This window comes from Homarus americanus, unplaced genomic scaffold (assembly GCF_018991925.1).
Source record: "Homarus americanus isolate GMGI-L3 unplaced genomic scaffold, GMGI_Hamer_2.0 scaffold57965, whole genome shotgun sequence".
NCBI lineage: Eukaryota > Metazoa > Arthropoda > Malacostraca > Decapoda > Nephropidae > Homarus > Homarus americanus.
The window spans coordinates 4,381,171-4,405,659 of record NW_024725031.1 but is presented as its reverse complement, the minus strand read 5'-3'; the positions used below and the strand labels follow the sequence as shown (position 1 = coordinate 4,405,659).

Here is a 24,489-nt window from a genome sequence, read left to right as displayed (position 1 = left end):
TATTGTACCATCACTCCCCTCCATATCAAGACTACCACCACCATGAACCAACTACCACAATTACCATTATGAAAAATCTTTACCACCATTCATCATGACCACAATTATCCTTCTCCATCACTCCCTCTCACCACTACCACACACCACACATGTTCACTACCACCAACGCCATTACCACTAACACCACCATCAATACCAACATCAACACCACCATTACCACCATCACCACAATCACCACCATTAATATCACCACCACCATCACCACACTGGCTGGACAGTTTGCAACATCTCTCTTCATAGGTCAAAGTTAAAGCTGAACTGACCAGCTCACCCAAAAAGTATTAGCAAGACTCAGTTATTGTTTCAGTGTGTGTGTGGGGGGCTGTTTCAGTTGGTTTTCCTCTCATCAAAGTCTTCAACAACCTAATAATACTCCATGTCACTCTATTACCACTGTACAACACGCACACACACACACACACACACACACACACACACACACACACACACACACACACACACACACACACACACACACACTTCCCTAATAACGCCCTTACGTTAATTCTCTACTAACATCATCACATTCAAACACCTCATGTCACCATATATTACTGTCCGTGTGTAAAACTTTCATGACCAAAGTGTGGAAGTTCGTAAACCTTGACAGAGTTCTTGTTTAGATTTCCAATGAAGTTTTCTTTACGTCTTTGTGTTGGAGTAGATGCCCCTGTCTCATTAATACAATTCTAATTTATTGTTCTGTTTACTTTTTCATAAGCGCCCCAAACCTTTAATTAAATGGTGACTCATTATCTAAATTGCAAGACAAAAACAAAAAATAAAAAATTAAATAAAAAAAAAATCCTGAAAAGAAATTGTATATCGTTTACAGTATAGGAGGTAAACTACGTATTGTCAGTCCCGGTATCCTTACATTAAATAAATACTTCTCCGCCACTACCTCTCATAATCAACTCTCTCTCAGGTGTATCGATAAGTTGACAGTATTTCTAAATATATCTGACAACTCGGTATTCAGAACTACAGTATGTCAGTCTCTAAACGTTATCGACAGGTGTTTACTGCAGGGATATACAACATACAGAATACAGATTAAGAGACGTGACTGTGTTTCAATAGACCGTGTGGCTGATCTGGTTTAGTGAAATGTTTTATTGTTTATTGCGTATTTTATTTTTACTTTTATTGTATGGTGGAAACTTTGGTCCATTCTTTTGTCTCTCTCTCTCTCTCTTCTCACTCTCTCCTCTCCTTTTCTCCTTCCTTTCCCTCTTTATCTCCTCCTATACTCCCCTTCATTTCCATTCCTCCCTCTCCTCCCCTTCCTTCCCTCCCATTCCTCCCTCTCCTCCCCTTCCTTCCCTCTCCCTCTTCCTCCTCCCACACCCATCATGAGCCTCCCTGTGGACCCTCCCGGACAGACAGGTAGACCCTTCCTCCAGACAGGTGAGGCAGGTAACCCAGAGCTGACCCGGAGCCGATGGTCGAAAGGACGAGAGTGAGAGAAAGTGAGAGAAAGTGAGAGAATGAGATAATGAGAGAGAAAGTGAGAGAATAAGAGTATGAAAGTGAGGAATGGAAGTTAGAAAGTTTTAGAGAGAGAGAGAGAGAGAGGGGGGTGGGGGGATTGAGATTTTCCCATGTACTGTTGAAGAGATGAGTACCTAAGGAAATCACACACACACACACACACACACACACACACACACACACACACACACACACACACACACACACACACACACACACACCAGTCATTCAGAATAATTATGTATAAACACATCAAGTCGATCTGACCCGAAAAACAGAAATATATTGAAGAAATAAGAACCGACAATGTCATTATAAAAAGATCAAGGAAAAAGCATATGAAAGAGGTCACAGAGACGTGAAATGCGCATCCCAGCCCACCCCAGCCCATCCCAGCCCAGCCCATCCCATCCCAGCCCAGCCCAGCCCATCCCAGCCCAGCCCAGCTCAGCCCACCCCAGATTTCCGTTTGAAGGAGTGATCGTTAGTGGGCGGTTGTGTTCCTTGCTGCTATTTTAGTGACCAGTGACGTAAAATAAATATAACCTCCCTCTGTAATAAAGCCATTTGTACAGTCTATATATATGTATGAGATCAAACTGCTTATTATGGCATTAGAATACGAATGTGTGGGATTATTATCATCGTTTTTTTTTTCATTCCCAGTCGTGTATATAAGGTGTTGATTCATCTATACCCGATGCTCTTTTGTTGTCTATGAGGTGTTGAATCATCTATACCTGATGTTCTTTTGTTATCTATAAGGTGTTGACTCATCTACTGTATACAGGTACTGATGATCTTTTGTAAACCTATAAGGGGTTGAATCATCTATACTGATGCTCTTTTGTTGTCGAGAAGGGATCAATCGTCCCAATACTATCTCTAGAATGCTACATAAGGAACTACAGTATACCATCAATAAGTGTTCTTCATTTGTTTTTATTTTATCTGAATCTATACTTTTTCCTCTTCAGTGGTTTATTAAGGGATAGAATCGCCCACTGGTCCTCAAAAAGTCATTGTAGTGTCATAAGCCTGTTGATTTGAGCGGGAGTATCACACTATTTTCGCTCCTCTCTCTCTCTCTTTCTCTCTCTCATCCTTTGTGTTATTTATCAACTTATCTTCCTTCTCTGTTTACTAGATACTGAAAATATTAAATAAACGCCCAACATATATCTTGACTTCACATTTTTTTTTAAAGCCCAAAACGATCGGTTCCTTAATGATAAACGTTGGTCGTATTTACCGAAGTTCTTACTTGGCTCAACACTCTATGGTGAAGGAGGACCTCGACGGTATGAAGGAGATTATATCTGTCACTTTATTAACTCAGCGAAGTTAGGGTTGATTATTATTATTATTATTATTATTATTATTATTATTATTATTATTATTATTATTATTATTATTATTATTATTATTATTATTATTATTATTACTATTATTATTATTATTACTATTATTATTATTATTACTATTATTTCTATTATTATCATCATTATCAGTCACAGGTGCGTTCTCACACTTCTCGTTATACCTGTATAGTAAAAGGTGTGTCTCTTCTTCCCGTACAGGTGAACCATGTTACATCGGTATGGACATCACCATCGCCTCGTTCGATTCCATCTCGGAGGTGAATATGGTAAGTCACACAAACACCCAGACAAGTGCAACAGAGTACCCAAGAGTCATTTGCTCTTTTGTGTAGCTTTTGTCTCCCTGTAGCTGTAGGATTAATGGGCCTCATTCTCAATAGGCCCCAAGATAACCTAACCTCTCAGATCGGATTCCATTATGATTGAAGCCCCATTAAGGTTGGGGTTCAGTCCTAATGACGGGGATAAGTTTGGGATATTAAGAAGTGAGGTTCAGTTGATCAGTCACCCTGTGTTAAATATTCCCTCACAGACACCACTACCCTCCACGCTCTTGTAGTTGATCAGCGTTTGTGTGTGATATTGTGTAGTCGTAGTTGCTGTTCCCCCGTGTGCTGAAACCTTCGCCATTGAGGACATCATCTAGCTGCTGCTAACATTATCGCGGTACTGAAGAATTAACACCAGTCAAAAGTTTGTCTTTAGTTAATTAACTACGGTCCCGGAATGATAACAGTATCTAATTCACGGTGATTCTCAGGTGATATCCTACACACACACACACACACACACACACACACACACACACACACACACACACACACACACACACACACACACACGATCTAGCGCTGTTTAGGAAACTGCCTTGACCATTATTGTTGGCCCTTCCCTCCTACCCCCTCTACCCCTCCTCCCCACAGAGAGAGATGTCAGTAAATTCTCGTCAAAAGTGACAATTTCATTCGGAAAAGAATGGTGACAGTGTTGGACGGTGCCTAACATCAGTGATATCAGTGGTAAGCAGTAACAGCCGAGGGTCATGACCCAGGTGACCTTCACACCCACCAGTCAGGTCCCAGGATACCCAAGGAGAAGCGTCTCTTAGAACCAACTCCTGCCGACCATAAGACAGGTTCTAACCCAGTTCACACCGGGAACGGTCAAGGCTCGGGCACGTGTAGACCTCACACCTAACTGTTAGGTCCCACAACACTACAAGGCACTGGTCGAGGCACTACAACACCACACCACGTAGCGGCCCCATGACACTGCGATGCCACGTAATGAACGAGTTGCTTCAACATCATGTGCGATCCCTCATGACAACACCTGTGAACCAGTTACTGCACCCTGTGTGTGCTGTTCAACACCTCAGCGCACGTGGCCCACGTGATCTCACTGGAAACAATAATTTGTGTGCTCAGTTCATGTTCTTTTTCCTTTTTCCAATGAAAACATTTGTTAAACGCCCCACAGCCCCATAGTCCTGTATTAAACAAGTTTTTTCATTACATATCTTCAGCCTTTTGGCTGTGCGGTTGATAGTGTGGTGCTGAGAGGTAAATAGTGTGGTGCTGAGAGGTGAATAGTGTGGTGCTGAGAGGTAAATAGTGTGGTGCTGAGAGGTAAATAGTGTGGTGCTGAGAGGTGAATAGTGTGGTGCTGAGAGGTGAATAGTGTGGTGCTGAGAGGTGAATAGTGTGGTGCTGAGAGGTGAATAGTGTGGTGCTGAGAGGTAAAGTAGTGTGGTGCTGAGAGGTAATAGTGTGGTGCTGAGAGGTGAATAGTGTGGTGCTGAGAGGTATAGTGTGGTGCTGAGAGGTGATAGTGTGGTGCTGAGAGGTGTAGTGTGGTGCTGAGAGGTATAGTGTGGTGCTGAGAGGTGTAGTGTGGTGCTGAGAGGTATAGTGTGGTGCTGAGAGGTGAATAGTGTGGTGCTGAGAGGTGAATAGTGTGGTGCTGAGAGGTGAATAGTGTGGTGCTGGAGAGGTAAATAGTGTGTGTGCTGAGAGGTAAATAGTGTAAGAGGTAAATAGTGTGGTGCTGAGAGGTAAATAGTGTGGTGCTGAGGTAAATAGAAGGTGAATAGTGTGCTGAGAGGTGAGAGGTAGTGTGGTGCTGAGAGGTGAATAGTGTGGTGCTGAGAGGTGGTGCTGAGAGGTGAATAGTGTGTGTGGTGCTGAGAGGTAAATAGTGTGGTGCTGAGAGGTAAATAGTGTGGTGCTGAGAGGTGAATAGTGTGGTGCTGAGAGGTGAATAGTGTGGTGCTGAGAGGTGAGATAGTGTGGTGCTGAGAGGTGAATAGTGTGGTGCTGAGAGGTGAATAGTGTGGTGCTGAGAGGTGAATAGTGTGGTGCTGAGAGGTGAATAGTGTGGTGCTGGGAGATGGATAGTGTGGTGCTGGGAGATGGATAGTGAGGTCCTGAGAGGTGGATAATGAGGTCCTGAGAGGTGGATAATGAGGTGCTGAGAGGTGGATAATGTATTGCTGGGAGGTTGGTGTTTTAGAAGCTTGTGGTTGGAGTAGTGTGGTGCTGGTGGTGGTGTGAGGGAAGAGGTACAGTCGGGCGTGTACTCATCTGCCTATTTCTGTTCTCCCCCTCTGCTCCTTGGCTTGGCTGAGGCCTTTGGTCCGCTCTGATCTTACCTCTTCTATATGCTGTTCTTGATCACTACCGCTGGTACAACCTTCCAGCTGGGTCTTGATAATTATGATATTGTTCCCATTAGCAGGAAGGAATAGACTCTGTATGTGCTCCTCAATGTTGTCCAGTTATTTCTTCTTTGCATTTTCTAACATTTACATCGTGGACGCTTTTTTTTGGTTAACTGATAGTGGTGAAACTTTTAAGGACATTGACCTCGGTCCAACACGTCAACGCGATAAGTTGCTTCACAGTACTTACCCCAGTTCTTATTACGAGGTCGACTCACATACATAAAGAATCATACACAGGCCCTTAAATTTCATAGATTTCGGAAGGAGTCTGTCCCAAAGATGACTGGAAACTGTTCAGAGAATTTTAAATATAATATTCCAGAAGTCAAAGGCTGAGGAGATGAGGTTTCTAACTTGTTATTAGTTGTTTCCCTTAAGTAAACTGTCTGCCACGAGGATCAGACTTGGTACTCACTGGCTACTCGTAAATGAATCAGGTTATGGAGGCACTCAAGATGGTCTCCTCTTGGTAGTTTTTGGCCATAAGTTATACAGTACGTAATCTAGTTTTTATTAATACAATAATAAAACAACACATTTCTCACCCTAGACACAGGCCTTTGTGTGTAACTCTTAGACCATGTGTGCTGGCAGTCAACTAACCTCTATTAACAGTAGATACATGAAAATTAATTTAGAATCGTATAATACGATCTTAAGCAACACTAACCCTTAGAGCTGCTTATAACCCTCAGCTGTTGTGCTCTATGTTAAGTTATCTCTTTGAAAATGTTGTCCATAAATGCTAACTTTTAGAGAAATTTTACAAAAAACAATAAAAGAAATTGTACAACAATAACAATGGTCTTGACCTTTATTATTTTTTGTCCCTTGTCAAGAACATAATTATAACCTGTGTATTACTTTGACGAGAATCTGTTCATTAATATATCTAGGGACTCCAGCGAGCACTTACGTATAATTGTTATGATTCCTTCTGTCCTTTCAGATGGCAGTTCTTCCCTGTCACAAGTAGAGGTGGTGGTCATGCCAGCATATAAAGACTGCTTGTAGTTTACTAATATTGTAGATGTAGACTTTTTTTAACCCGAGTTTACCACACACACACACACACACACACACACACACACTACAGAACGTACACATGGGAAGCGTGACTCATAAAGGCCCCACACAAGACTAGGACCTCCCCGGTACATTCCTCCTCTGCTAATATCCAGTAGACTTGGATTTTTCTGTGTCCCGTGTAAGCAGGAACCCTTAGTGTGTCGAGTTAATATTGTTGATATTGTGTCTTACTGCACTTTAACAACTAAGGTCTTAAAGCGAGTATTTTAGCTTCATACAAACACTAGTCATCAACGATAAATAATGAGACACGTGGACTGTATATTTCTCTGACTGTACACACCGGCACACCACAACAGCAAGAAGTATAAGAGAGGTTTGGTCAACGAGACAACCTGATGCTTTATTTAAAACTATCAATGACTGATAAGAGAGATGAAGAGTAAACATAAAACCAAGACGAACCGAAAAGAATTAAGAAAAATATCGTTAATAAACTTTCTAACTTAAACTTTCACAAAATAACAATAACAAAGATTAAATCACATCATCTGCAGGTTCTTGTTTCTCCTGATGTTCACTCACTACTGTAGCTGAGGAACGTCAAGACTCATCAGTCAATCCATAACACACGAAGCTCTGCTCTTCACTAAGCATCGAGCAAGAATACATTAAGTTTGTGAATTACTTATAGTGAGGTGTAGATAGTTGGATCCAGAGTATGTAGCATGAACACTTAGCGGCCATTTTAAAAGATAAGCGCCTCCATATCTGAACATTAGTAGCACAGTGTGGACCAGATCTTCCCTTTACCTCTGGACTATTAGCTTTCATTTCTACCCGGACTTTAATACAGCTGACCCCACACCACTCTGTACACACCCAAGACATCACTACAGAGAGAACGTGGGTTTCTCTCGTGTTCTGTAGCCGTAGGTGTGTTTGTCATGTGTGTTTCATTTGTGTTGCTTAAGACGTAGTTTGATGATGCGCAGCTCAGCCGGATTTTGTTTTTATGGGTTTAAACACGAGGCATTTACGCTTCTTTTAAATTTCATGAAACGCCCAGGAGCTTACTGACTGGCTCCCTCGCCTCCTCCCATACACCACTGAGGTCAAGTGGCTGGGTCCGCTAGTCCTTGACCTGGTTTTCTTTCTTGTCACTTTACGCGCTAAGAGGATAAATAAATTTACCCAAGTTGCAGGCAGACTGTCATCTAACGAGACTTGCATCAAGAAAAACTTTAGAAGACCATAGGTGTCATCGCCTTAGGAATCAATACCAAGATCCCCTTTAGCCGCATAATCAGCAAAATCTGTCAGTGGCGTTGACTTTGGCGATCGATGCTCCACTCAGGTTAAATACCCGATCACGTCAGTACTGGGAGCTACGAGGACACTAACCTGCCTTCACCACCAACTTGTAAGCCCGGACCTACGGCCTAGAAAACAGTGCGTTAATGTTCGAAATAAGGCAAACAGAGTATTGGGTTTTATATCTAGAAGTGTAAGTAACAAGAGTGCAGAGGTCTTATTGCAACTATATCTTGCGCTAGTTAGGCCGCACCTCGATTATGCGGTTCAGTTCTGGTGCCCTTATTATAGAATGGATATAAATTCACTAGAGTCGGTGCAGCGAAGAATGACGAAAATGATTCCGGGACTTAGAAACCTTCCATATCAGGATAGGTTAAAGAAACTTAACTTGCATTCCCTTATGACCGGATATATGATAGAAGTATTTAAGTGGTGAAAGGAATCAATAAAGGGATATAGATAAAGTTCTTAATATCCGAGCAGGATAGGACTCGGAGCAACGGATTCAAGTTGGATAAGTTTAGGTTTAGGAGGGAGATAGGAAGAAACTGATTCACAAATAGGGTGGTGGACGAGTGGAACAAGCTTAGCAACTTTGTAGTAAGTGCGGGAACTCTGGAAAGTTTCAAAAGGAGGCTAGATAGATTCATGGATGATAGAGAGTGGTAGTAACTCTCGACAGGAGCTGTCATGCACAGGCCAACCAGCCTATTGCAGACTCCTTATTTTCTTATGTTCTTATGTTCTGGGACAGTTACGTGACCTAATGCAGAGAGATTAACAGTTCTCTAATCCACAAGAGAAAAGCTAAAAATTCACACTAATATTCGTATAAAATTCTGTTAAAAAGCAAGATTACTTATACTGTCTCATGAATCAATAAAGACAAAGGGAAGTTTATACTCTTGAGTCAACGTCCCTGGCGGTCTCATTCTGTACTAACTAACATTGATATACGTTCATGGTCGATGTCTTGGAGGACACAGCAGGTTGGCCCGTAGATAATTACAAAGTATACCCGGCTGCTTCTAGAGTACAATACCTGAAGTTATCCCTTAGAAGTAGTGGTAGTAGTTGTTGTTGATGTTGTAGTAGCATGATGGCAGTGTGTGTGTGTGTGTGTGTGTGTGTGTGTGTGTGTGTGTGTGTGTGTGTGTACGATGTAGTTTTAGTGTGTGTTTCACGTCACTACTAACACTAATAATATGAACAGACAAAATATGCACACTGGATGACGTATAGACAACTGCTGGAGCCATTATGTGCCAATATACAATAAATATTCTCATAATAATACACTGAAGGCATACAACACAACCATAACACGTTACATCAACACAGACGTAACTAATTATAACATTTTGAACACTAAGACTCAAGAACATAATGAACAAAACTATTAAACTCATTATACGTGAAATAAACATCATATAATCGATGACTCTATAATCAAGATGTACTATAATTATTAAGAATAGAGAGACTAATTATATCAAGAGTTGTTATATGTTGTTGAATCGGAGTTTGTGGATGAAGGATGACTCGACTCTTGTTCAGGTAAGTGGTGTAGGAGCTGTGAGGGCAGAACAGTATATATAGAACGATAATAATGATAACGAGTCTCCTGGTGGTTTATAATAGATAATAACTAATGACTCTATGACTTTCAAATTACTTTCTGATATGACTAACAAACATTTTATTCCAGTTATTAATCTTAAAATAAAAATATGACTAAACCTTGAAATATGACACAGGAATATAATCCATATATAGTGAAGTATTATCAAATTATCCCTTATAAACTTTTTTTTTTAATAGTTTGGGTATTTTTTGGTTTAATTCAAGGACTTGTGTAATGAATATGAAAAGGAATACTAGTTTACCTGATGTTCTAGATGAGTGAATGGCTTGTTCATTACATCAGTAAGGGTCAACAGAGAACCACAGAGGTGTTACGTGACGGTAGAGCTCAATAAAGTGACGACGTTACGAGGAAAAAGAAAAAAAATATACAGATTTGCTACAAAGGGACAAAGACTGAGGTAGTGAAGTAAATAATCGCTTTCCGATAAATTCATGGAAGGATTTTACGTGACCTAAGTCCTTCAGTCCATCCTGAGAGGGCTTATTTGAGAGAGAGAGAGAGAGAGAGAGAGAGAGAGAGAGAGAGAGAGAGAGAGAGAGAATAAACCCTCGAGCGTAATATCACCTGATTTTCTCTGTTCGGTTATTATTTTAAAGACAAAGAGAAGGTAACTATCTATTGAGTGTTTATACGGTGGTTAGCTGACCCCAATAACACATGAGGAAAGGTAGAGGATAAGTCGGATTAATTACTGAATCTACAGAGACTGATGTAACAGGTTAGGAGAGGGTCTTTTGTGGGAATAAATTCATTCAGTATTTTCATGTCCCATAGAGTAGTGAAGATGGGAGACGGGTGAGATAGACGGGACCCAGGTGAGATAGACAGGACCCAGGTGAGATAGACAGGACCCAGGTGATATAGACAGGACCCAGGTGAGATAGACAGGACCCAGGGTGAGATAGACAGGACCCAGGTGAGATAGACAGGACCCAGGTGATATAGACAGGACCCAGGTGATATAGACAGGACTCAGGTGAGATAGACAGGAGACAGGTGATATAGACAGGACCAAGGTGAGATAGACAGGACCCAGGTGATATACACAGGACCCAGGTGATATAGACAGGACCCAGGTGATATAGACAGGAGACAGGTAAGACCAACAGCCACCATAATCGTTGTTGCATCTCCATTATTGAACGATCGACGCTTGAGGTGCTAATGTGCGTAACTAAACTGGGTCAGATATTGAGGTCACAACACACACACACACACACACACACACACACACACACACACACAATTGATTGATACTAATTTTGAAGATCTGGTTAAGTAAAATGTTTGTTGTAGAATTGTGATAGTCCCCCCCCCCTTTTGTATATAAGGTAATTTTGTTCACTAATACGTACCATCATTGAAATGTGAAGGAATTTGGGTGTGTGCTAAATTATACAGTGTATGATGTATTACTGCGCTCTCTCATAAATTACCTGCACACCTTTAATTAATCGGCCTAATTTAGCATTATTAAAACTGTACCTGGCAGAACACGCACTATTTAAAACGCATTTTGGTGACCCGTGGTGACCCTCAGCTTTAAACCTGTGACCTCGGTGCTGCCTTGACCTTGACCCCCTTTATGCTCTAAAATCAAATAACAGCGGCCACAGCCTACATCCATCCTGAGGTCCAAATGTTATCAAGAGCGTTTAACCTATGATGGAGATATTGTATTTGTTTTCACACACACACACACACACACACACACACACACACACACACACACACACACACACACACACACACACACACACACACATACACACACACACACTTTCAAACCAAATTTATTCATGGGTTACATATTTTTTTTTCTTAATAATAATAATAATAATAATAATAATAGCAACAACAACAAACAATAAACAAAATATTATCTTAATCACCAAAAATATCAACAAAAACAAAGTGAGTGACGTCAATTTTCACTCGGCTTAAATAAAAGTAAATAAATAAAATCAATTGTTATATTTTCCCCCCAACCTATTGTTAGCGGGTCAGGTTCTATTGTTTCCATAATCAATGTAAACCAATTAAAAATAAGAGAGGGAGAGTGTGAGAGAGATCGTCTATGCATTTTGTGTTAATAAAATCTCTAAACATTCGTCTTTTATTTCAAAACAATAGACGCATTGAATCCGTGATAATATTTTGATTGTGATTTGAGGATTCTTTTGTTTTTCTTATTTTAATTATATTTTGAATAGAGAATCGTGGAGTTGTTCTTATAATAATAATAGTAATAATAATAATAATAATAATAATAATAATAATAATAATAATAATAATAATAATAATAGTAATAATAAATGTCCCCTGTTAGAATGCAACCGAAATCTAGTTTACGAGACTTTACGAGATACTCCATTTACGAGGGCAACTAAGAGACCCCCCCCCCCCTTTACGAGACTCCATTACGAGATCGTAAACGAGACAGGTATCACCTAACTTTTATTACATACTCAAGTCAGAAAGGTAAAATCGATCACGTGAAGATCAGGCACCCCCAGCTTATTTCACCTGATAATTAAACTCACTAACGTTCCTTGGCGTGGTTAGGTTAGGTTAGATGAACCGGCAAAATAAACCTTTCATCACTAATTCTCCTATACATCTCCAATTAATTGTTTCTCTTGATTCTTCGTCATGCAACTCGTTCCAAACCTCATCTGGCTTTACTGACTAACCGGCAATGTTCTTTTTTTCCCACCTGAGGAATACTTCCCAATTACGTCACGACAAAACCTGTACTAACGCGGCTATGATGGCGTATTTTTTTTGTCTGAGTTACTTGTTGAATAGTTTTTTTGTGTAATATTTCCAAGTCGTACTCATGTTGTGTGCTCTCTCTCCACCTGAGCCTTCACCAAATAACATCTGCCAAGTTTTCCCTCTCTCAGTTGTTGCTTCACCATACAATTCTTCTCCTCTTCCAGGACTACACCATCACCATGTACCTTAACCAATACTGGAAGGATGAAAGACTCGCCTTCAGTTCCAGCGACGAGCTCCTCACCCTTCCAGGAGACTTCGCCGAAAAGATCTGGGTTCCTGATACCTTCTTCGCCAACGACAAGAGCAGGTGAGGTGACTTGAAGCTTGACTCGTACGCAGATTAACGAGGAAGTCGAAGTTGATATTTGAGATTCGGTGACAAGCGACCCCGGATGACATCATCATTAAGAATTGACAATATGACCCGGCTGACAAGTTACTTCAGTTAAATAGTGACTAATGACTGGAGTTGACCAATGTTTCGATTTGTCCTTATGATTGAATTTGACCTTATGATTGAAGTTGATCTATGATTGGAGTTGATCTAAGAATCGAATTGAACAAGTGACTCTGTAGGAAAAGTGACCCAGGCTGACCTACGGCGTGAATTAATAGATTGATCCACTTTGCCCTTTGACCCGAGAAATAACAAATAACTCAGACTGATCAATGACCTAGGTGGCCCCAAGCCTATAACACCCTCAGGTGACCTTATATACCCCATAGTGACATTACTTGATAAACACACGAACACAAGGGGCCACCAACACCAAAGAGTCTTGACATAAACACACACACACACACACACACACACACACACACACACACACACACACACACACACACACACACACACACACACATACACACTCACACACACACCTATAGAGTTAAATATTCATGACTCGCCCACCTTATACCAAACCTATTTTATTATTGATGAGATTCCGGGTTGTGTTCCAGTTACCCTCCCCTTTCTTCCTTATCGTCTTACTGGTTTATTCATGTGGGTTTTTTAGTGTACATACAGATTCCCAGAGACTAGTATTGATTTCTCTGAGTTCCCTTCCTACTTAAGCGCCAAGACGTATGTAGGTGTGGACTTGCTCGATAGGTTTATTAAGATTCACGTGTCTTGAGTGTACAGGACAGTTACAGTAAGTTCCTTGTGTTTATGGTATTGTAGAGTCTCGGTGTTTTAACTTACAATAATCATAGTATAAAGGTTGGTATTTTATCGTAGTAATGAATAGAAATATATACAATAATTACTTAACTTAGTCATTTATTTAGAGTAAAAAATGAGTGATAATCTAAAATAATATAACTTAGATGTTTATGTTGTGTTTATGTAAGATGTGAAGAGCAGTGTACTGAAGAACGTGGCCTTTAGTTCTGACTGGTGGAGAAGACGTAGATTCCTAGTTTGATGTAAACAACTAGATTAGATTATAACTAGATCATCTTTCTCCTACCACCGCCTGGGCCCTCTCTACGTCCCACTCTTCTATCAATTTACCTGTGCCGTCCCACTCGCATCATATCCCCCACCGCCCACTCCCCACCGCCCTCCCACGCCATCTCCAACTCTCTGTCCTCTTACCCTGGCCTCCGATGTCTCTCATGTGATTATCCTCACCTTACTCAACACCTTCTTGCCTCAGTTCGCCTCTCCTAACTTCAGTTACTCCCCACTCCCCACCCACTCCACTCACACACCTTATACTCCCCTCTCATCCCACGTTTCTTTCCACTCTTCCATCCCCACACCCCACTCCCCATTTCTCCCCATTCTCACTACCCTCTCCTCTTCCCACCACCTCGACGTCAGCCTCTCTGCTAATCGTTCGTCTAATTGAGAGTCTGGGTACAACAGCGTCTGCAGTGAAGGCACAGGGGGGTGGGGGGGGGGGTCTCACTGTCACCAGCTACAGTAATTACTATCTCCCACTCCACCTCCCGAGAAGATCTGACTCCCAGCACTCCAGGTCATGGGAGAGCAGCATCCAGGTCACGAACACCTTACCCCAGGTCCTGTTCAGTACCCAGATTTCTTACCAGGTCCTGCCCAGTGCCCAGATTCCGTAACCAGTCCCAAGATTTTTGTTTTAGGTCACCCGCCCAGGTCCTTACAGCCTTCTGGGTCATCTCGTATTGGAGACATCTAATTTAAGGGTCACTTAATATCCGCTTAAGTTCACCACTATCGAAGTTAATACTGACTGACCGAGTGATTAGGCAGAGATCGCCCCGGACACTGCACTGACGGCGCTCTGTGATTAAACCTTAACTATCACCCGTGACCTGATGCCTCTTATCAAAAATAGTCTTTACATGTAGTTTATCTACCGAGTTATTTATTAAAGGAATATAATCCATGGAGGTGTGTGTTGAGTACAAGGGTGTGAGTACAGAGAAGTAAGTGTGTGTGTGTGTGTGTCTGTGTGTTTGAGTACAGAGAAGTAAGTGTGTGTGTGTAAGTGTGTGTGTGTATGTCTATGTGTTTGAGTACAGACAAATAAGTGTGTGTGTGTGTGTGTCTGTGTGTTTGAGTACAGAGACGTGTTACTCTGTGTATCTGGTAATGTCTCTATAGGCCATTGATACTGTCTGAAGTCCACCTTGGAGATCTTTAATAATTCGTAAGATAATTTTGTTTCCTTAATTATTGACGTGAGTACTTCCGAAACACGTTCATCGATCTCAGGTAATGACAGAGATGACAGCCAGAGTAACACTGAAATAACACTCGAGGGACGGTATATGAAGATGAGTCACCTCGCTGTTCTTATCAGGGCAGTTATACACCCAAATACATACCTGACCAAAGCTAATCCAACTTAATCTAACCTAATCTAATCTAACCTAACCAAAGCTAATCCAACTTAATCTAACCTACTCTAACCTACCCTGACCAAAGCTAATCCAACTTAATCTAACCTACTCTAACCTAACCTGACCAAAGATAGTCCAACTTAATCTAACCTACTCTAACCTAACCTAACCAAAGCTAATCCAACTTAATCTAACCTACTCTAACCTACCCTGACCAAAGCTAATCCAACTTAATCTAACCTACTCTAACCTAACCTGACCAAAGATAGTCCAACTTAATCTAACCTAATCTAGCCTAACGTAACCTAACCTAACCTAATCTAGCCTAACCTAACCTAACCTAACCTAATCTAGCCTAACCTAACCTAACCTAACCTAATCTAGCCTAACCTAACCTAACCTAACCTAATCTAGCCTAACCTAACCTAACCTAACCTAATCTAGCCTAACCTAACCTACCCCAATGTAGAGTTAATGTGTTTCGTCATACCAAGAGGTGATCTTTTATTCCTAGTTAAGTGAGAGAGGAAAAAATATATCAATACTTAATGTATGAGACTCAAGAGAGAGAGAGAGAGATCTGTAGGGCTCAGCTGACGAAACTCACACGTCTGGTCTGACCTCTTCCACGTTGTCATGGATACGAAGGCTAAGTTTCCTCCTCCCTCCCCCCCCACAAACCCCTCCCTGCCCCACACATCACCCCACACACCCACCCCCTTCACCCCCACAAAACCCTCCTGCCCCACACATCACCCCCACTCCACCCACCCCTTCACCCCCCCACAAAACCCCTCCCTGCCCCCACATCACCCCACTCACCCACCCCTCACCCCTGGCCTCCCTGCCCCCACACATCACCCCACCTCACCCACCCCTTCCCCCCCCCCACAAACCCTCCCGCCCCACACATCACCCCACACACCCACCCCTTCACCCCACAATACCCCTCCTGCCCCCACACATCACCCCACTCACCCACCCCCTTCACCCCCACCCCCCCCACAACCCCTCCTGCCCCCACACACATCACCCCACACACCCACCCCTTCACCCCCACCCCCACAGTTTCACCTAACCTAACCTAACTAAACCCGTGATTTTGGTATTAATATTGGACCTCTCCTCCGGCTTCAGGTTCAGAACTGGTTTTGATCCTAAAATGTTTTCACCATCGGGGAAATTAGACGGTAGTTTAAGTTTGCTAATGACAACCTGAGTGTAATCACTAATAAGGGACGCTGGACTATTATCTCCACCAATAGGGGACGCTGAGCTCTTAATCTCCACCAATGAGGATGCTGGATTGTAACCTTTACCAATAGGGCACGCTGATCATTCATCTTCACCAATGAGGATGCTGCATTGTAATCTCTCTACCAATAGGGGACGTTTAACTGTAATTTTCCACCAATGAGGACCCTAGACTGTACTTTAAACCTGATGCTGATACAGTGACTTTTGTATTCGTTCTTGGCTGAGATACAGAAATGATTGTATGCCTTGTGGTTGTTTATAATGAAAGTATTTAAAGGAATGTAATGGATTTTGTAGTTTCTGATGCTGAAAAATGAATCTCTATTTTGTTATTTAATTGAAGCTAATTATTTTTGGGGGGTCGTTACAGGAATTATTAAAATGTGGGTTTTTTTTTTTTTTGGTGTATGTTCATTATAGTGTCTGCATGTGTTTGTGTACCAGTGTATGTGTTTGTGTGTGTGTTTGTATATGTGTTTGTGTGCCCGAATGATTTGTTGTTGTTGTGCTTGTACATATACCCCCCACGTAACACATACTGACTAATTCCTTAATCCTCAACAAAATCTTTCTCAATAAAATAGACTGGGTAATTTTACATGTACGTTCAGCTATGATAATTTTGTCCCTTCTGACTGCATAATTACCCTTCATGACTGCTTCTTTTGACTGACTTCCTGAGAGATTTATTTCCTATTTTTCCGTTTTTTCCCATCCTTCTACCTTTCTTTCCCTCCTTCCTTTCGTGCCTCCTTACTTAACTCTCTTTTAGACATAGCACGCAGCCAATAGTCAGTATAATGGCTGATGATGCCTTATTTCCTCGGACGATGGCTGTGTTGTGGTGACTCATGTGTTACCTTTGTTTACTATGTGTCACCAGCTCATGTGTTACCTCTCTTTACTATGTGTCACCAGTAAACACATTATCTAAGGTAAACACAATTATGTCTGGTTCGTAACAGGTGATGTATGGTGATTATAATCAGGTATTTGTATAACTTTATTCATTGTTGTTGTTGTTACAGTATTTCTATTTCCTTGTATTATAATTTGTTGTATTTTTATTGACTTATTTATTCTACAGAGTAATACTGAAATGATTTATTCCTATTTTGCCTATTTTCATTTTTTTTTTTTCGTTTATTTTATTTTCTTCTATTTCTTCATTTTTGTTTTATTTTTCATGTATTTTCTTTTATATATTTTTTTAATCTATTTCTGTATCTTTTTTCTTCGTTTTCAATTTATTCTTTCTTTAGGATGATTCACTCGTTGGTGGACTAATCGATGACTTACCGATCAAACATTCCCTACAGCAACCATTCACTAATATGGAAATCACTTTATAAATACGGGTTATATTAGCGATACTCCGAGCCACCAGCGAGTAAATTTATCTTATACTATTTCCAGAGGCCTCAAAAACTCTTCCCGTTTTCTATAAGATGGTTTAAGATCATAGAAACAGATCGGTTTGTGTGTGTGCGTGTGCGTGTGTGTGCGTGTGTGTGTGTGTGTGTGTGTGTGTGTGTGTGTGTGTGTATGTGTGTGTGTTTTTAGTTTAAGTTACGAGGAAAAATAACCTTTAATATTCTGGTTCCAGTATATTATAATTTCTCGTACCTGTCTACCTTACTCTTACCTGTCCAAGGCAGGAGAGGAGTAAGAAACCCTCTTCTCCCAGGTAACTAATTAGGGTAATGGTACAGGTGGACATTTAAAACCTCACTGGACCTAAAAAAAAAAAATTAAAGTTACTCTGGCGTGACACACAAGTGACACTGGTCTGACACACGCCTGGCAGGACAGACATGCCCTTGACACCTGCCGTCACGGGCACCTTGATTTTAACAGGTCCCAATTAGTCTTTGCTCACCTGTTAGTTTAGTCCCTCTTTTGGTTGTAGGTCAAATAAACTCATTACTAACCTAACCTAACCTAACCTAACCTAACACAACCCATCCTAACCTAACCTAACCTAACCTAACCTAACCTAACCAAACCAAACACAACCCATCCTAACCTAACCCAACCTAACCTAACTTAATCATTAGAATCTATTATGATTAAAGACTATTAAGACTGAATGTGACCTTACTTGACCTTTGGCTGCGGGCAGGTCTTAAAGCTAATTCCTAATTTTTTGGAGGGAGTGATGACATCTGACTGACTTTAGTTCCAGTGATTGAGAAACTGTTAAACAAAATCAAATGTTGACGTTATATATATATGGGGAGAATCACCCTTTGAGCAGATGCTGAGCCCATTCATGTCAGACTGACCACTTGGCAGGTGTCTCAATGATGTTATGCAAGCTGAGTGGCCTTACAGTGAAGTTATACTTACTGAGTGGCCATACAGTGGAGTTATACAGACTGAGTGGCCTTACAGTGAAGTTATACTGACTGAGTGACCATACAGTGGAGTTATACAGACTGAGTGGCCTTTCAGTGAAGTTATACAGTGAAGTTATACTGACTGAGTGGCCTTACAGTGAAGTTATACTGACTGAGTGGCCATACAGTGGAGTTATACAGACTGAGTGGCCTTACAGTGAAGTTATACTGACTGAGTGGCCATACAGTGAAGTTATACTGAATGAGTGGCCATACAGTGAAGTTATACTGAATGAGTGGCCATACAGTGAAGTTATACAGACTGAGTGGCCTTACAGTGGAGTTATACAGACTGAGTGGCCATACAGTGGAGTTATACTTACTGAGTGGCCTTGTAGTATTGACCTTAGAGTAAAGTTAAGCTGACTGAGTGGCCTTACAGTGGAGATATACAGACTGAGTGGCCTTACAGTGAAGTTATACTGACTGAGTGGCCTTGTAGTATTGACCTTAGAGTAAAGTTAAGCTGACTGAGTGGCCTTAAAGTAAACAAACGAGGAAGCTAAAGAACCTCACACTAGTACCGCAACAGAGTCTCAAATTCACCCAAACAAACAAAGGAGCATCGCTTATGGCCAGACGCTAACGTGAAAACAAATAAACGCATTTTTTTCCTGTTTATTCTTCCCTTACTAGTGAAAGGGAGGCCAGGTGATTAACAAATATTTATCAATACTGTGTATGTGTATGTGTGTGTGTGTGTGTGTGTGTGTGTGTGTGTGTGTGTGTGTGTGTGTGTGTGTGTGTGTGTGTGTGTGTGTGTGTGTTGTGTGTGTGTGTTTGTGTGTGTGTGTGTGTGTGTGTGTGTATGTGTATGTGTGTGTGTGTGTGTGTGTGTGTGTGTGTGTGTTTATTAGTCTTTGTTTATCTAGTATGGGATGTTTGTCACTTGTATTACTTAAGAACAGTCTACGCACACTTAACTAACCAAACCTAACTTAACCAAACTTAGTGTAACCTAACCTAACCTAACTTAACCAAACTTAGTGTAACCTAACCTAACCTAATCTTAACTTAACCCAATATAACCTAACTCAATCTAACATAATCCAACCTAACTTAATACAACCTAACCCAACCTAACCCATCTAACCTAACTTAATACAACCTAACCCATCTAACCTAACTTAATACAACCTAACCCAACCTAACCCATCTAACCTAACTTAATACAACCTAACCCAACCTAACCCATCTAACCTAACCTAACCTAACCTAACCTAACCTAACCTAACCCAACCTAACCCATCTAACCTAACTTAATCAAATTTAACTTTTAGAAACCTAACCTAACCTCATGACACTAGATTCCAATCCTTGAATCAGTCTCTAATTAGACTTTTATTTTTCACCCCACCTTCCCTCCTCTGCCCCCTCCCTCCAAGCCCTCCTCTCCTCCACCCCCTCCCCCACCTCCCACAGTCACCCCACACCATTTCTCCACACTCTTTGCCGCATGAGGTGTTATTATTAGGCGGCCACAGAAGTAGGTCACAGTTACGTTTGGCGGCCACAGAAGTAGGTCACAGTTACGTTTGGCGGCCACAGAAGTAGGTCACAGTTACGTTTGGGTAGAAGATAGGTTTCTGCTGCTGAGACTGCCGCAGGGTTAGCGTAGGGTGTGTGTGTGTGTGTGTCGGTGCGCGTGTGTGTGTGTGTGTGTGTGTGTGTGTGTGTGTGTGTGTGTGTGTCGGCGCGCGCGTGTGTGTGTGTGTGTGTCGGCCCGTGTGTGTGTGTGTGTGTGTTCTTCAGGCTCTTATGTTTCTATTGGTGGGGTTTTGCGTGGCTCGTGGGCTGTTTTCGTAAAAGAATCCGGATTGGTGGTGTATGTGTCCAGTTCTCGGGAGTTTATAAATTATTTCTCTCATTTATCGGCATTAGTATTGTTATTATTATTATTATTGTGTCGTATTGTTATTTTTATTCATGTTATTATTTATCATTCCTTTTATTATTATTATTATTATTATTATTATTATTATTATTATTATTATTATTATTATTATTATTATTATTATTATTATTGTTATTATCGTTATTGCTATGGTTATTATTATCGTTATTATTACTAGAAGTGAGCATTACAGAAGACTAATTACAGTACTGTCTTCTTAGCACTAAAAGTACATTTGAACAACAGGGATTAACAACACTTACAACCTATAGTTTAATTCCTTACAATTTAGGAAGAAAAAAATATCCCAGGAACTTAATAAAACAGAAAATCGATCTGAAGTTTTATGATTTAAAAATTACTAAAAAAATACCCTATAAAAATTAATCAGATTTATGTCCCCCAAAAAAGTCGTTTCTCTATTAAGTGAAAGTTAAAGGGGTATATTTTTCTTCGTGTTATAGTATTAAACGATGAGTAAGTTCGTTGGTATAGACTACATAGGTGAGAGTAATTGGTTTAATCACTCTAAATCATTTTATAAGACAGGTGTGTCCAGGGAGCTCATCTTCGCCATAGTTCCTCAATCGCAAAGTGTATTTTTTTTTCCTAAACCAGAAATTCTCTTAACAAGGAAGAAAATAATATACAGAAGTCGAAGTATTGCAGAAAAACTTAATCTGACTTAATCAATTTTTTTTCTCTCGCTCTAATCTTGTTTGAACTTAGTTTATTTAAACCTTACTAATCTTAACTCATCTAGAATAAGTAAACCTAATTTAACATCAAGCCAAACCCAACCTAATTCTAAACTAACCTAACCTAATCTTACCTAACCCAACCCAATCCAATCTAACCCTCCCCTACCCTCCCCTACCCTACCCTACCCTACCCTACCCTACCCTACCCTACCCTACCCTACCCTACCCTACCCTAACCAACCCAACCCAACCCAACCTTACCCTTACCAAACTCAACCCAAACCCACCTAACTAAGCCTAACCTAACCAAATCAAACTAAAACTAAACTAATCTAACCAAACCTAACCCAAATTAATCTAACCAAACCTAACCCAACTTAATCTAACCAAACCAAACCCAACTTAATCTAACCAAACCTAACCCAACTTAATCTAACCAAACCTAACCCAACTTAATCTAACCAAACCTAACCCAACTTAATCTAACCAAACCTAACCCAACTTAATCACCTAACCCAAATTAATCTAACCAAACCTAACCCAACTTAATCTAACCAAACCAAACCCAACTTAATCTAACCAAACCTAACCCAACTTAATCTAACCAAACCTAACCCAACTTAATCTAACCAAACCTAACCCAACTTAATCTAACCAAACCTAACCCAACTTAATCTAACCAAGCCTTACCCAACTTAATCTAACCAAACCTAACCCAACTTAATCTAACCAAACCTTCAAGATTAGATTAGTTCCGGGGGATGTTTTGGTTGAGAAATTTCGACCATTATAATTTCTTTTCCCCCTACGAGAGAATTTTTGGTTACGGGAAATAGCTAATTCGCCCCCTGGCCTCACCTGTCGCGTATAATGATTCACCTGTCGAGACGTATCTCCTTAACAGCATCCTGAAAGACCGACGTCATGGCCCGGACCGCACTGAGTCCCCCTGGACACCTAAGGAGACAATAATTCTACAAGACAGCGAGGACGACAGACCGTAAATTCTAAATGGTTGACTGTTAACTGGAGCGTAGCCACCCACTCACTGATGCCACAGTAATAACAACAACAAAAAACGCTATTACTTCTCCATGGTTGACTGTTAACTGGAGCAGAGCCACCCACTTACTGATACCACAAATAACACATCGCTATTACTTCTTCGTGGTTGACTGTTAACTGAAGAGCAACACCACTCAGTGAGACGAATAAATGGTGACTTGATCAGTGATGCAGGTGTCTGTTCAACGACACAGGTGCCTGGCCACTCACTAGTAACACAGGTGACTACAGCAGGTGTTAGAGCAGCGAGTAGTGGTAGAGGTGGTGTGGCAGGGTGGGTGGTGTGGGTGGTGAGGAAGGAGGGCAGGGTGGGTAGTGGGCAAAATGGCCGGGTGGGTGAGATTTTTTTTTTCTCTCGTCTCCTCGGGCGGGGAACATGGCAGTAGTATACGTCTGTCTATCCATGTGTGTGTGTGTGTGTGTGTGTGTGTGTGTGTGTGTGTGTGTGTGTGTGTGTGTGTGGATAACTCATGAAAACGGCAAGTCGAACAAAATAAAATGGAAAACTATGATTAAACCCAATATTAATATACCTTAATAACTCTAAGTTGTAATATGGTTCACTATCTCCTTCGTATCAGACTTCGAAAACACCAAAGACTCGAATCAAACGAAACATACTGTACTACCCCCCGTCAAGACCTGAGCCGAGTGAGAAGGTTGGTGGTTGTCAGTAGTATAGGAGGAAGGTAGAGTAGAGTAGAAAGAACTTAATAACAAGATAATAATGTAAGATAGAAAGAGACTATGTGGGTTAATTAGCGAGAGAGATGAAGAAAGAAGTGAGGATAAAGGTAGTAATTAAAGTAAGGGAAGATTAAAAATAGAATAATATTACTATCAATCATGAGAGAATGGGAAGGAGAAGAGAAAGGAGAGAATGAGTAATGTGAATAAATCAACAGCAACCCAGGAGAGTCGCGGGAGGTGCCTGGCTGTGAGGTGTAAAGTCTTGAGGTGTTGACAGAAATACTATATGACATCTGCCACTCCATCACCTGATCAGAGTCGACATAAACTTCAATGTATAACCTGACCTTATATCGTACAGCCATCAGTAACGTCAACTTTGTTTGATTCTTCTGTTTATTTTTGTACAATGAACACTCCTCTCTCTCTCTCGTAATCCATCCGTCTTTTACTGAATAATCTCTCAACAGCTGTATATTAGTAATCATGTGAACAAGCTGGTAACTTTATTGTGTAGTTTATATACATACAGTAAACATATATACAAAGCTGTTATATTTTACTTAATGCTTCTTGGTCAGTTCCTATAGTCAGTGCTGGCCACGAGTTCTTTTTATCTTCATTACGGTAAAACATATTGGATAAGACATCTCGCCTCCCTTCAACGTGGTGCCTATGGGTCACCAGCCAAGACAGGAACACTTTTTTTGCCTTCGTATAAAACTCCTGAAGTATATTTTATCCCCATGAGTATTCTTATCCACATAGGCAAAATAGGAAAAATTTTATAGGAAAGTGTAAAAAAAATATACGAAAACATGAAATAATTAACCTACAATTTCCCCTGGATCGTGAGCTTTCCCCTGAGTTGGTCTTGGTAGCCGATCATCACAACTCGCGCGAAACAGGACCCTCATAATATCGTTCCTGTAGATACCAGCATCCTGACTCTCCCTATGCTGGATCTTCACTAGGTACTCCTCTTCATCCATTTCCCTCTTTTCCTCTCTTTGGTTACGTCAGACAACAATGAGATTATCAATTTCTTTTAACAGAATTACTTACTGACTGAGAAAACATTGTGACCAACTTCAACTGACGCTGCTTAGTATTAATTCTTACCTGGTTTCCCAATCCTGAGATTGTTGATAACTAGTGTATTAATAACCTAGAGTAGAATACACTCTTAACCCCTTCACTACGGGATCTCACTTC

The 24,489-nt window shown here is 40.9% G+C and overlaps 1 protein-coding gene across 3 annotated transcripts in view; it reads left to right on the top strand.

Annotated features, from left to right (window-relative positions):
- Nucleotides 1-24,489, top strand: part of LOC121864672 (gamma-aminobutyric acid receptor subunit beta-like) — an 81,697-nt gene that overhangs the window by 42,780 nt on the left and 14,428 nt on the right. For 2 of the 3 annotated variants that reach the window (XM_042363822.1, XM_042363824.1), the window contains 2 exons: nucleotides 3,135-3,202; nucleotides 12,595-12,740. In XM_042363822.1, the coding sequence (XP_042219756.1) occupies nucleotides 3,135-3,202; nucleotides 12,595-12,740 (214 nt within the window). The remainder of the gene's footprint in view (nucleotides 1-3,134; nucleotides 3,203-12,594; nucleotides 12,741-24,489) is intronic. The other variant, XM_042363823.1, reaches the window with a different exon arrangement.